The 13,997-nt window shown below is 39.7% G+C and overlaps 1 protein-coding gene across 3 annotated transcripts in view; it reads left to right on the top strand.

Moving 5' to 3' along the window:
• COL4A2 (collagen type IV alpha 2 chain) overlaps window positions 1-13,997 on the top strand; it is a 139,808-nt gene that overhangs the window by 107,039 nt on the left and 18,772 nt on the right. For all 3 annotated transcript variants that reach the window (XM_030280323.4, XM_030280332.4, XM_072933663.1), the window contains exons 23-31: window positions 1,729-1,801; window positions 1,888-1,994; window positions 3,093-3,294; window positions 4,069-4,128; window positions 4,881-4,943; window positions 8,849-8,956; window positions 10,140-10,361; window positions 12,545-12,706; window positions 13,179-13,349. In XM_030280323.4, coding sequence (XP_030136183.2) covers window positions 1,729-1,801; window positions 1,888-1,994; window positions 3,093-3,294; window positions 4,069-4,128; window positions 4,881-4,943; window positions 8,849-8,956; window positions 10,140-10,361; window positions 12,545-12,706; window positions 13,179-13,349 — 1,168 coding nt within the window. The remainder of the gene's footprint in view (window positions 1-1,728; window positions 1,802-1,887; window positions 1,995-3,092; window positions 3,295-4,068; window positions 4,129-4,880; window positions 4,944-8,848; window positions 8,957-10,139; window positions 10,362-12,544; window positions 12,707-13,178; window positions 13,350-13,997) is intronic.

The raw sequence follows: 13,997 nt of genomic DNA, 5'->3' as shown, positions 1-13,997 counted from the left end.
AAAATTCAAAAAGTAAAACAATATAGATTACCTATGTATGTATTCTTTGTCCATATTCTAGGGCAAAAAATCACTCAGTAGTTCTTTAAGCATGTTCAACAAGCTACATATGTGGATGATAAATACAATTAATCTTGATGAGATCTATGCCAGTTTAATGGCAATGAAGTCTTATCCTAAGCAAAGGGATTTTTTTCTGTGAAGAAAAAGAAATTAGAAGCAGCTGTAAAATATTTTGAAAATACCTCTGTGCTAAATTGTATTATACATAACAACTAAGTCTTGAGAACAAAAAGTAGTAATGTGAAAATCATGCTATTAGTGCATTGTTAATGCAGTAATTCAGCATTATTTTAAGTTCTGGAGATTTCTTTTGGCCTGAAAAAAATCAGTATCAAAAAGAAACAACTTTACCATGCAGTACTGATTGGCTTCACTCACCATTAAAATGCAGTTTTCAAATATGTCCCAGGAAAAGCAGAATGCTTATAATCAAAACTAATCTCACTCTTTTGACTAACAGAAGTGCAAACCTGTACTGTTGTGGTGATCTGCAGCCGAGATACAGTTTTTACATGTGCTTTTCACCCAGAATGTCAATAAAATACAGTGGTGCCAAAGACACACTTTTAAATAATGTTTGGCACAGGACTATTTAAAAAAAAAAAAAAATTATCAGGTATATCCCTTTCATTTAGTGCCTGCCCTGGAATTCAGTAAGAGATGGCTGAGGAAAACCTAACATGCACAGCTTATATTTCAGTGAGCATGAGTGTAATTTTTCAGAACTAAAGCTAAGTGGCATAAAACAATCACTAGTAAATTACTCTGTAACCTCTGGGCCTTGGCACCTACCATGGATATGGATTTGGTTCCATGATTACAAGGCTCTTGGCCAGCAGCTAGAAATTCCACTTTCAGATGGGCTGTTCAGTAGGAGTTTCCAGCATTATGCCAAGGAATCAAGAATGCCAGAGACTGGTCTTTAGCATCACCACAGCTTGTCTTTGCAAGACAGAAGGTTTCCCTCCTTGAAGATTTTCAAGGCCCTGAGCAACCTGTTCTATCTCGAAGTGCTGGGCTGGGCCAGAGGCCTCCAGCCTTCCCTTCTAGCCAAGGTTGGAAGGGAGCCCTCTCTTCTAACCAGGTCTGTGATTTGATTAAGTGATTTGATCATTTAATCCCTCTGTGCCCAAGTTCTTGTCTGGTATATGAAGGTGGTGCTGCTTTTCAGCCCCAGAACAGCCCCAGTCTCAATCCACTGCCAGCTGTGAGGTTGTTCTCCTTGGGAGTGCTGCACAGGAGGAACTGCACGTCAGTAGAACCCTAAGGTTTTTTCCAAGGTGGCAAAGAGTTGCTTAGGGCATTTCCTTTAGTGGCTAACACCGAGAATTCACCATGCTTTCTCCAGTGCAGTTCTGCAGCAGCAGTCACCTGCAGGATTCTAGCTCATGGAAAGCCACAGGTGTCCCAATCCATCCTCATGCAGAATCTCCTCTACCTTGGACCATAGAAACCTTGGTCCTAGTTAGAACATGTTAATAAAGGTTTTGCACAAGAATGGGATTACTGAAGAGGAAATCGTTCATGGAAAGTAACAGGAAAGCAGTAAAAATTAAGGAGGCTTTTTTTTTTTTTAAGCAGGACAGTAGAAATGCAAATCTTGATACTTATTTCTTAAGCAGTTCTGGTTTGTTTTGGGTTTTTTTTTAATGTGTGCGACACCAGGGGTTTTCGGGTCCAGCTGGATTTCCTGGACAGAAAGGAGAAAAGGGAGACTCTTTACACATAACTACAAAAGGTAGAGTGAAAATACTTATTACCTATTTTCCCTATTATTTATAGTATTAATGAAAGATTGGTCTCACGATGGAAGGTCTTCTTTAGGTACCAAAGGGATCCGAGGAGATCCTGGGCTGCCTGGAATCAGAGGTGAAGATGGTTTCCCAGGCAGAGATGGATTGGATGGTTTACCAGGACAGCCTGGCCTCCCGGTAAGCAGCAAATACAGCAAATAGACCAGACCCAGTTACTAATGCACTTAATTCTGAGGAGTTATGATCACCAGCCTGTCCTTCTTTCACAGATAATGATGTAAAACTAGACTGGGTTTGCTGGTTATTGATAAATCTAGTATTAGGTTTATTCTCAGGGTTTTTAGAAAAATTTTTCACTTTTATTTCCATTTTATTTAAACAACAAGTGCTAGTGTATGGTTTATTAGTGACTCCTTCTAGTATAGTCTGAGATTCTTTGTGACTGAACTTCAATAACTTTGGTACAACTGTGTTGAAGGAAAGCAAAATTTACTGCAATTATATGTCCTTAAAATGTACATTATGTCATCATATTGCTTGATAGCAGCTCACCTAACTGTAGCTATCTAGAAATTAGACATGTAGTCTTTGTTCTTTTTCTAATTTCTTTCTATAGACAAAATTAAATACCTTGCAAGAAGAATTCCTGTGGCCCATCATAAATGATGTTTTGAACCACTGGGATGCTCATCTATCATGTTTGAAGATGGGCAAGAGCTATACTAGGCACTCTAGACCATAGTACTTTTCCTACCAGCGAAGATGGTACTTTATATTGCTTCTGAAAATAGAAAAGCATTCTCTGATGATGTTTGTAAAATGTTGATTTGGTAGTGTAGAAATATCACTGGGAGTGCAGACAGAGAAGAAACCTTTTGGGTCGTTTTTATGTCAGCTTTTCTCAGAAGTAGATGCCACAATGCATCTCTAACAATGCATTTGGTCTCCCCAAATCCACCTACAGCTTTTCAGAGGGGACCAGGAGCCCCTCCACAACACTGTTTCATATTACGCAAGTGCTTTTCATGGGCCAAAATTTTTAGGGGAATGTTCCCTCAAGGAGCACTTCTCTCATGCCCTTACTGCCATGTGGTCTACATTAAAGTCAGGTTATTTCAAAAATAGTTTATTTTCAATGTTGATTGAAAGAGCTAGTATGTAACACTTGAGAAATTACTGCCCATAAGATTTTATTCATGAGAGCAGTTCAACTGTTTGAGTTGCATTTGCTTCTCAGCAAAATGAGGAGTGACTACCTCCATTCACTTCCCACAGGGTGATGTTATCCGAGGTTTTCCTGGTGATCCTGGTTACCCAGGTGAATTAGGCCCAAAGGGCTTTCCAGGAGAAGCAGGCCTCCCAGGTGAAGGATTTCCTGGTCCAAAAGGCTTTCGGGGTCCTCCAGGTGACCAAGGACAAGCTGGAAACCCAGGATCTCCAGGTCTGCCTGGTCTGCCAGGAGAGCCTGGCCAACTAGGTAAGAGACACCACTGTGTCTTACATCAGAGCCATGGGAGATCAGCACTGAGCTGTGTGCAGCATTTATCCAGCACACTGTTGGAAAGGGACAGCTTGGTGGGGGTTATGTGGGGTAAAAGGAAATGGTGGTATTGTCCAGAAATCTTAAAAAAGGAGATACTTCAGAAGTCACGGTAGTTTTTTGTCAGGTATTTAAATTAATTGACATGAATTAATGTGTTAGTGCCAGCAAGTAACACTTTTCAGGTTTCAACCAGTTGGAGGCAATGGAGCAATGTCCTGCCACTGGAAATCTCACATGTGGTTTTCTCTGATTTTTCCCATCCAACGTAATCTTTGAATTGACCAGAGAAAATCATGTTTCCACCCTTCAGAGCTCCTCACAGTATTTCTGCAGATTTTCAGGTCCCTTCCAAGCATAGCAATGTCAGGACTAGATTCAGAAGAGCTCAAGCTCAGAGTTTTATTCCTCCACTTCGAGAAGCCTGGCAGAATTTTCAAGCTAAAGCAAGCACATCTCAACCTTACACAGTGCATGGGACAGCCTCCTAACATGGACAGGATAGGTTTTAGGCCTGGATTTAACTAATGTGTGGATAGAGTGGTCAGTATGGTACAGCAAATAATTTGTGTGGCATGTGTGCATAATACCTAAGAGAATACATTATCTGCTGGTTTTATAGGCATTTTAGTTAGAATTGAGAGCATTTTTGTCTTTTTGCAATTCTTCTCTTTTAGATAATAACTGTGTTTTCTAATTCTTTGCTCACAGACTGTGGGCAGGTCATTGAAGACTTTCCTAGAGGAGATGCAACTGAACCAATATGGTCAGGTACTGTACATACACATGGCTTGAATTTCTTTTTAATATTATGGTGCTTTTATGGGTTGATCCTTTCTTCTGATGGCTGCTTTGGATGCTCGTGGTTGTAAACTGAGCTTTAGGTCACAAATAACTATGCATATATTCTATGTAGCTCTAAACTAAATTAATCAAATTGAATATTTTCTAAAATTATTGCACTTTCAGCTCTACAATTCAGAGATTCTTTATTTCACCACTCCTGAATGTTTATTGTATGATTACTGTGCAATCTATAAAAACAGTACCAGAAATTATGTGCCCAAGAAAATTCTAGCAACTTTTTTTAAAGAAGAACTTTAAGTTTTTCAGTGCAATGTGACATATAAGAAAAAACACTTAGATTTTTACAAAAATTAATTTGATTGCTTCATGGGTAAAAACCACCCATAGGGAAACAAAGCATTTCTCTTATTCTGGAAAATGCAGTAGGCTGGACTACACTTCCCATGCTGGTCCAACTGGACCTGCTACCATAACCCCTGTAAAACAGGCAGAAGAGCAGCTCTTGGGGTGGAGATAAGCTTGAGTGCTCCCCTGAACATGCCACACTTAGCCAACCTTTTTTTTCAATGAAGAATAAAATTTCTTTTCAAATTAAGAGCTTGCTTGTTAATTTTCTTCACCTGTTTTAATGAATTTGTCTCAACTGCAGGCCCAGAGGCATGGAGAGACAGTATAGGAGCATGCACAGTGTGACTAACCTGGGTTTTTGTTTGTAGGTGCAGGCTGTGTTAGGCCACCAAAGGGATCCCAAGGAAAGCCAGGAGTGCCAGGAGCCACAGGTAATGTTTTGCCTTTACCCATGTTGTTTCCCACCTACACTACATTTGGAGGGTATCTTGCCATATCAATTATAACTGAACCTTAGCAGACAGCAAGTTTTAGAAATTATTTGGGAACACAGCATTAGCCTGACCCTGGCAGAGAGATCTAAGCAGTGTGCAGCCCAGGTAACTTCACCAAGCCTGCCTTTGCTAATGAGTGTCAGCCATGAAGCAGAAGGCAGAAAGGACAGCTTGTTTGCTATTCTGCACATGCAAGTAAGGGTATACAGAGTCTACAGATTTAGTGCTACACAGTGTACTGAAATCTCTCAGAGCTGACTGCACAAAGCAAATCCTGTCCTCTGAGAGCAGGGTGATAAAAGGATTTGATGGGAGGACTGTGACAGATCCTTCTCACTGTTCTTCTCAAGTTATGTACAGAGTGCCTTCAGCAAGTATGAGCCCAAGGTCTCAGTGCAGACGCAGCACTGTGTCTGGGCCAGGCTGTCTGACACACCACACGGCCATTCTGGCTGTAGCCACACTCACCTTCCTTGCAGAGCTGGTCCCTCCTAGCCCAGAGGGGCCATCTGCTCATCCTGGGCCTCCCCACCTCTGAGCCGTGTTTGTTCTCCTTCCTGCAAAGGGCCCTGTAGGGGATTATAAATGCCACGTCCTCCTTCAAACAAAAAGGGACACCTGTGAATGCGACAGCTTAGTCAGAGAGAGAGAAACCAGATAAACTTTCCCAGGAATTGTTCTGGGGAGTTTTGAGAAGGCTGAGAGAAAGAATTAAAACGATCTTGCAGCTGGTGTTTTGAACAGCTGTTTTCTTATAAGATGTTTACCAAAGGGTGTCTTCTCAATTAGCCAATGGTTTGACGGGGTGTTGATTAAATGACCAATCAGGTCCACCTGTATCAGAGCAGTGTGTAAAAGAATGGGCTTCTAATAAACTCAGATTACCTTCTGAAGGGACCTAGAGTCTGTATGTCACCTCACCCCATTCCTGACTCAATGGTGATACACCTCCTTCCAAGAGGAAGAGGAGGTGAGGACAGAGCCTGAGGGACTGTGTGAGATAGAATTGAGACACATGGGCAAGGTGTGCTGGATGGTCATAATGACTGACCTTGAAGAGGGAATGTCTCACCAGCACTGATAGTTCCTATAAATTATGTACTCCCAGCCTAAGCAATAAAACTGTTTTTCAATAAATCCTTCTCATCACCAGCTGTAAAGAGAAAAAAACATAGCTGGGTCCTTCAGATTTTGGTAAATGTAAAATTCTTGATGCATCTCTTTCTGTGCTTTAGCCAAGTTTAGAGATCTGAAGTATAAATTTTAAGGTCAAGCTCTTTTTTTTTTTTGGCACAAGGTTTATTATGACATACATGGATTGATTAATTAATTTATCACAGATTAATGCATCTTAAAAGGAAAAATTGTGTCTCTGTTGAAAGATTATCTGTGTTTCCTTAGTCCTAGTGCTGAAGTTTGTTGCTAGGATCATGGCTTCTTGTTTCCTTTGCAATATTTGTAGCTTTTTTCAGAATATGGTTTGTTTATTCTTTCATATGAGCTTGAAGGTTTTTCTTTCAGTGAGTACAGTCGGATTTAATTCCCAGCTGTAAGACTGCTGTAACACAAGTGATGCTGTTTCATGTGTTTTACATTTTGTATTCTTGGTTAGCTCTTCAACAGATCTTTCTCTGCTTTTGTTAGCTTACATGCTTTAGTAATTCTAAGACTTGGGTTTTTTAAGCCTTGTTTTTCATCCTCTCTCTGCAAAATCTGGGAAGGGCCCCTTGCAGAGCCCAGTGCAGAACACTGTTTGTAACTGCCTTTAAATCAGTTCCAGAGGCAGTTCTGGAACCAGAAGCCTGGGAGGAAAAGGACACATTTTCACAGCTTCTTTTTGCCAAAGTTGTGTCAATTGAGTTGTCTGGAGCATCATTCCTACCCACATTCGCCTGACCAACACAAAAGCATCGGCACGTCCTTTACACCGTTTTCATTGTCTGCTTGGAGTGATGTGGTTTGTCCACAAGATTTCCCACCTTCTGTTCAGCCAGCATGGAGCATCTCTGCAGACAATCAAGTCTCTTGATGTCCTAGGTGCTAATGGCACACAGTGTACCAAGCAAGGAGTTGTCTTTATAACCTGCCACCCTCATGTCCTTGTGTTCCTTTGAAATTCCTGGAAATGCACACAGACCACCCTGAGTTACATCTTGGTTATTCAGGAGTCTCAAGATCTGTATGATTGTGTTGAATAAATTTTTTAAGCTGTTTTCTGTCCCAAACAACTAAAATATTTGCAAACCAAACATTACATTGGCCAAAATAAAAACTTGTTTTGCGCTGCTGTTTAGCACAACATGTTATCACCAGCTAGCATCACATATTGACTTACTGAAATATGTGGTAAGCAGTGGATGTATTCTCCTTCTGCACCTTCTTTCTCTTACATGACTTTTTAATTAGTGAAACTATGAGCAGAATTAATGAAAGCCAGTTATTGCAGATGGGAAACAAGACCCATTTGGGTAAGAGGCACATTGGAGTTTTTAATTGAGATCTGAAAGCCTAAGATTTTCCTTTTAATTTCTTTCAGAGAAGTTACTTTTCATATAAGGGAGAGAAAAAATAGTCCTGTACAGCACTGAAGAGTCTTATACAGCACAGTGAAATATTATGCACACTGCATTGGCTGGTTATGTGCACCTTATTTCCTTTTCTTTTTAATGTTTCCTGCTCCCCTTCATGAATGATATTTAAAACTACAAATAATCATGGTTAAATAATATAAATTTCAGAAAACTAAAGTAGAAGAAAGTATCAAAATCCAAGTGATATTTCCCTTGGTTTGTCATAGTTAGGGATGGAGAGAAACTTGCTTTCAGTAATGAAAAAATGAGTTGTAATTCATGGTGATGTTAAGCAACATTTTAAATGTTAAAGCATGTTGTTGACCTTCAAGCCTGATCTGGAAACTTATAAAGTTCAAAGTACTGGGGAGTGTAGTGGAACAAAGCATTCCCCAGAAATTATTTTCAAAGAACTTTACCAAAAATCTTGATCTTGTAATACAGTGGATTAACGAGACTCATATAATAAAACTATTGTGTGGAAAAAATATATAATTTTTGAAACATAACAAATGAATCCTAAAAAATGCTTGTAGGTTTTGAGATGTTAAAAAACAGTAATATTTGCCCTTACTGAAATGTCAAATACTGTATCACAAGGAAAGGAGGTATCATTTTAGCTGTCAGGACAAAAATCAGTATGAACAAGAGGTCAGTGCCTGAAGAACTGGCACATCCTTTTTTTTTTTTCAGGGCACATCCTTTCTTTAACTAGGGAATCTCTAGACCTGTAATGTTACAAATATAGTAAGTAGGCTAGTTAATTTGTATTCATTTTCAGGGATTATTAGATCTAACCTTTAGCCTTACATTTCTTCTTCTTAGTTATCTAAACCAGTCTGCTCTTGTTCTATGATCAGTTTAGCAGGGAAAGGAAAATTTTTTTCCTCCTACAGCATCTCATCTGTGCCCATTTCTGTGAACATTCTTTTTTCACATTGCCTTTTTGACCTTAATCTAAAAGCCTTAATTTTCAAAATATTGAAAAGCTCCAAAAATCTGTGAAACTAATTATCTTTACCCTAGTTGTCTTCATATCATTAGTCTTTAAGGCAGGTTAATACATGTTTGTAAAAGCACTTAACCATGTTTTGGGATCTTGAATACTTCCAAAGAGTTACTGTATAGCCCCATTAATTAATTTTTTTAAAGGTTTCATCTTTGCATCCAGAAACACATTATGATGATACTACTACCTTTTTTTACATTGTATGCACATTTCTGTTTTGTTTGTTCAGATTACACTTCTGTACTTTCTTTAATAAAATTTAGGTGCAAAAGGTGCAAGAGGATTCCCAGGTGATCCAGGTCCAATGGGTTTCCCAGGGCTAAATGGTACACGAGGTGATCCAGGTCGGGAAGGATTCCCAGGTCCTCCAGGTATCTTGAACTAATTAGTCATTCTTTATATACTTTTGACTTTTTTATTGAAGTCACTTAAACACAAAACTTGATTCTAGGTACATTTTCACATATCTTCCCTTCTGCATTGAATCAATAAGCCATTAGACAAAAATACTGTATTTCAAATCCAGAAGTATTTCTTGCAACTTCCATAATGATGAAAAATTTCATAGATACCAGCCTTTAAAAATCTGCTTTATTGTTCAAAATTATAAATGTGATGGTAAAAATTCATTAAATTCTTATAAAGACATTCAATAACAATAAATTTTAGATTCCAAGTGCATTATTCTCATAATGATGATGCAGAAAGGAAGAAAATAATAGTATTAGTACTTGCATTTAGTTCTTTTCAACATTAGTATAAATGAGCCTGTGTGTGTGCCACTGTACTGCAGTGTGATTCATTCAGTGGCACGCACATATAAGTTGCAATGGGTGTGTATGTTCACAAATCATCATTCAGTCCAGCAAAAATTACAGGATTACCTCCAGAATCTATCACTTTCCTGTGGTTGACCAAGTTTATTTGGTCAAAAAAATGGGTAGTGAGTTGTTTGGGTTTTTTTCTGTACCCCTTTACAGAAGCCATTGATGCAATTTGATTTATGAGCTCTCTGGAAATTTTTTTGAGATATCTGATTTCAAAGTCCTAAATCCTCACAGATTCTGAAGTGCTGCAAACTTTCCCAAATCCAGTGCCAGGTAGTGCTTTGCCTCAGGCAGCACATGGCCTGACAGTGTTCTCTGGACTCATCTGCAGCATCTGTAGTAGCAACCGGGAAAGCAAAAGAAGAGCTGGTGCATGTCCTGGTGCATCCTGTTGCATCAAGGGATGCATTATACAATATAGCTCTGTGCAGCATAGGGCAGGACCATGAACCTCTATCTCCCCTGGTAAACTCCAGAGAGTGCTCTGATTGATAAATTAGGGCTCCCAGATGGCTCCCAGGCCACAGGGAGCAATCCCCTGCAGTTTTCCATGCTATCTTTCACCAGTGCTTGGGCTTAACATTCAGTCCAGCTCCAGTTTCCCAGTCTACAAGAAGCCTTTACCTTGTCATTTGGGGTATTGGGGACATCATGTTGGTATATCTAGGATTTGAACTCCAACATTTGTAGTGAAATCTGTGATTCTTAGTCCCTGTTTTATTTATAGGTTTTACTGGACCCAGGGGAGACAGAGGCCCAAATGGGCTGCCTGGACTGCAGGGACACCCAGGCCTTACAGGAAAATCTGGAGCTCCAGGAGCACCAGGACCGAAGGGCCTTCCTGGTGACGTTTTTGGAGCAGCAGCAGGTTCCCGAGGGGATGTCGGCCTCCCCGGCTTCCCAGGGCTGAAAGGTGCACCAGGAGATCAAGGAGTACCAGGAACTAGAGGTAACAGCTTCTTCTAATAAAGAAAGGTTTGCCTAAGAGTATGATACAAATGCAGCCAAATTGTAGGGATTTGAGACTAGGAAGAGTTAGGATGTTAGGATGGATGTTAAGAGTTAAGACCATGTTAGGATGGGTCAGAGGTACTGATGACCTCACTGTTGATTCCCAGTGCCTGATGATCTCCCATTCTTTCCACTTCTGTGTCAGCTGTTGCCAACATGCCTGGCTCCTCTGAACACTTTCTGGAGATCTATCACTTAGGTTCAGCTGTCCTTCACACTGCTCTACATGAAATCAACTACAGGAGCATAGCAGAGAACCAGACTTTGCTCATCTTTGCTGCTTTCAGATGTACTGCTAATTTTTTTTCACTGTAGTTAAGGGAATGGTGGTGCCACTATTATCCTGAGTTTTCCCTTACATACAGCAATAATACTGACATTTTTTTCCCATACCAAAAATGTCTGGATATTGCATGGCTTTGTTGATTACCACATTGCAGTAGTGCTGAATTTGTAAATTTTAGCTAAGTGGACAGAGTTAGGTAACTGCTAATAAGCTATTTTACCTTGTCAGTCTTTGGGCACTCACAAATAAGAAAAAGATAATATTATATACTTATTCGTAACTTCAGGGTGTTCATTTTAGTTTGTTATTTCAGACCATAAAAAACACCCTAAAATCCCTGCAGGAAACATAGTTTGTCGACAAAATGTGATTTTTTCACTCTCTGAAATCTGTGAAGGACTTTCAAAAGCACATATGGGAATTTATCATACCCTGCTACACAGTTTCAATTGCATTTGGACCTATAATTAAATTTAGGACTGCTTATTACCTCCTTCCCCTGTGTGGAACTGAGAAAGGAGTACTAATTGTATGACTGGCTTGAAGTAAGGTTTATCACAGGAACTAGTTTTATGAAATAGGGAATCTCATGATTTTTGATGAAATTAAATAAAGAAGAGCATCATCTTCTCAGAGTTATTTGAAGTGAGGAGAGCTGGTTTCACTTGAGGTAGAACCCCAGAGTGAAGGAAAGGGATGAAAGCATCTCTGTCGCCCTTAACAGGTTTGAGGAAAGGCAGAAAATATTACTAACACCTCTGAAAAGGGGACAAAATCCAATTGTGTTTGAAAACAAAAAATATGTTGTGACTTTGCATCCTCTTTGTAAATATTTTTGTAGAAGTAAGTTTTCAGTAGTTAAAAATACAGTGAAAATAAAAAGCATTATTAGTTTGTCGGTTCTTGATTTATTTTACAGTTCTGGCAGAATGGCTCCAGATAGCATGTGAATTTCTCTACAAGTATGAATTTTTTTTTAATTTTACATTAGATGACTAGGGATTCCTTTATACTACCTTTGCCACTTTATTCAGAATAGCAAACTAAAGCCTGTATGCTGTTGTTGAGAAAACCCACTTTAAATGACTGCAGTTATAAAGCTTATTTAACTACAGTCAAGCCAATGGACCTACACTGACATAAAACCTGAAGAAAGAGAAGGAGATCTACTTGACCTGGATTTAAAATTCCATATACTATTTGTATGCTGCTGCTTCTCCAAGCTGAATGAAAAGCAAGCATTATCTTTTAAAAATTAACACCCTATTTCCTCATATGTGGTAGAGACAATTTTTCACCCGGTGCATTAAGTCATGTAAAATTACGGCCTTTTTGCTTAGGAATTCATATCAGTCTTACAGAAATGCCTTGTGACAACCTTATGTGGAAATTTCTGAACAATAACACGGATCCTACCATCTGTCTTAAATGTTACTTTTCCCGCCTATAAAATTTTAGAAAATATACATAGCATTATTTCAGGGGTTCAGTCAGCTGCTTGATTCGGTTTTTACTAAGATATATGTGACAGAGAGATCAGGACTAATTGAATTATTGAAAATAGAAAGAGACTTGCGTATATATCCACATGGTGCCAAATCATTACTATTCATTTAAAAGAGTCAATCAACCTATCTGATGGAAATATTGAGATTATTGCAGGTAACATCAATTATTTTAAATCTAATGACCAGTCCTTGAATTTGCTTTTCCTGTTCTCACTGAATTTTCAAAGGAAAAACACACCCTGGAAGCCTAGGGTGTACACAGAAGAAATATATAAAAACATGTTCTCTACATATGATGCTCTTTAATGCATAATTTTGGTCTTTTAGGAGCGGATGGTAGCCCAGGTTTGCCAGGACCCAAAGGAGATCCAGGGCCACAGGGTCTCCCTGGTTTGACAGGATTACCAGGAACACCAGGAACACATGGATTCCCAGGTCCACCAGGAAACCGTGGGCCAGATGGTGGCCCCGGCTCTCAAGGACCTCTCGGTGAGGAAGTAATGCAGTCCTGTGTCATTCCTCTTACTAGTCCTCTGTGGCAGGGCAACTGTAAGGTTTCCACAGCAGAGAGTTTAAATTTGGGGATGATCTTCAGAGGCAGACCTGCTGCTCTTCTTTCTGTAGCCACCAACAAAGTCAGATCAGAGCTGGCTGCTGGCAGACTGGAAAAAGGAAGCCACCACATGAGGGTAGGCTTAGTAAAAGGGGCTTAATTCTTAAACTAAAGAGGTCCTGTTGCAAGTGGGTATGGAACCAAACTGAGAGCAAGGCTGGTTCATGTTGATGAGCTACTTTATCTTTACAATAATTTCTGCAATTGTTTGATGAAAAAATCCTAATTTCTCCCCTTCGATGGGAAGTTGGTAGGACAGCAGTTTTCTCCCTCTTGAGCTACCTTGTATAAAATCATCATCTGTGTCCAAACCTTTTTTACTCTCCTTTTCTCACATTTACAAAACAGGTCCACCTGGTGCTAGGGGAGAAGATGGTGAGCAAGGCTTTCCTGGCCCCGTGGGCCTGAAGGGTCTGTCTGGTGACAAAGGTGACATGGGTCACACGGGACTGCCGGGTATACGTGGTGTGACTGGTCCCCCTGGCATAAGTGGAATGGATGGCTTTCCAGGAGATAAAGGTGAGCTCTGGACTGCTGCTTTGAAAACAGTAGTTGATTAAAGCTCTTCTGTGCAGACATGAACCAGGTATATTCTCTGCTGGTCTCCCTCTATTTAAAATAGCAGAATTAGCATCATGTGCCTAGTACATTCCAAAATCAGTGCCCGTTTCCCCTGTGTTGGGCTTGGCACAGTGCTAGCTTGTGATATGCAGCCCTATTTAGAAGAGCAGTGGCTGTTTTATTTCTCATTTTAAAAAATACACAGTATTTACTGTTTTCTCTCTAAAATTCTTACCCTTGTCCTAGTCCCATTGGTTCTCAGTGAAATTTAAGAGATGTTTCCCCAAACATTGGCTTTAAAGTTTTTTAAAGCTGGGAGCTGTGAACTGAGCAATGCCAGACACAAGACCTCAATGGTGACTTAAGGATACTAATGGTATGTTGAGAAGGTGAGATTCTCACCTACCAGCCACAGGAAAACACATATGTGCAATGCACTTTACCTACACCACATGGGGAGATTCAACTCCATGCGAAGCCAAGCTGAGCACAAAGCATGCTTAAAAATGCATGTTGCAATTTCATCAGTTGGAAAAACAGGACAAGACTAGCTCTGGAGTACTAATCAGCTGTCATTTGAGAGAAATTAAGATCTATTAGTTGGCA

Source organism: Taeniopygia guttata, chromosome 1 (genome assembly GCF_048771995.1).
Source record: "Taeniopygia guttata chromosome 1, bTaeGut7.mat, whole genome shotgun sequence".
NCBI classification, from domain to species: domain Eukaryota; kingdom Metazoa; phylum Chordata; class Aves; order Passeriformes; family Estrildidae; genus Taeniopygia; species Taeniopygia guttata.
This window is presented reverse-complemented; position numbering and strand designations above follow the sequence as displayed.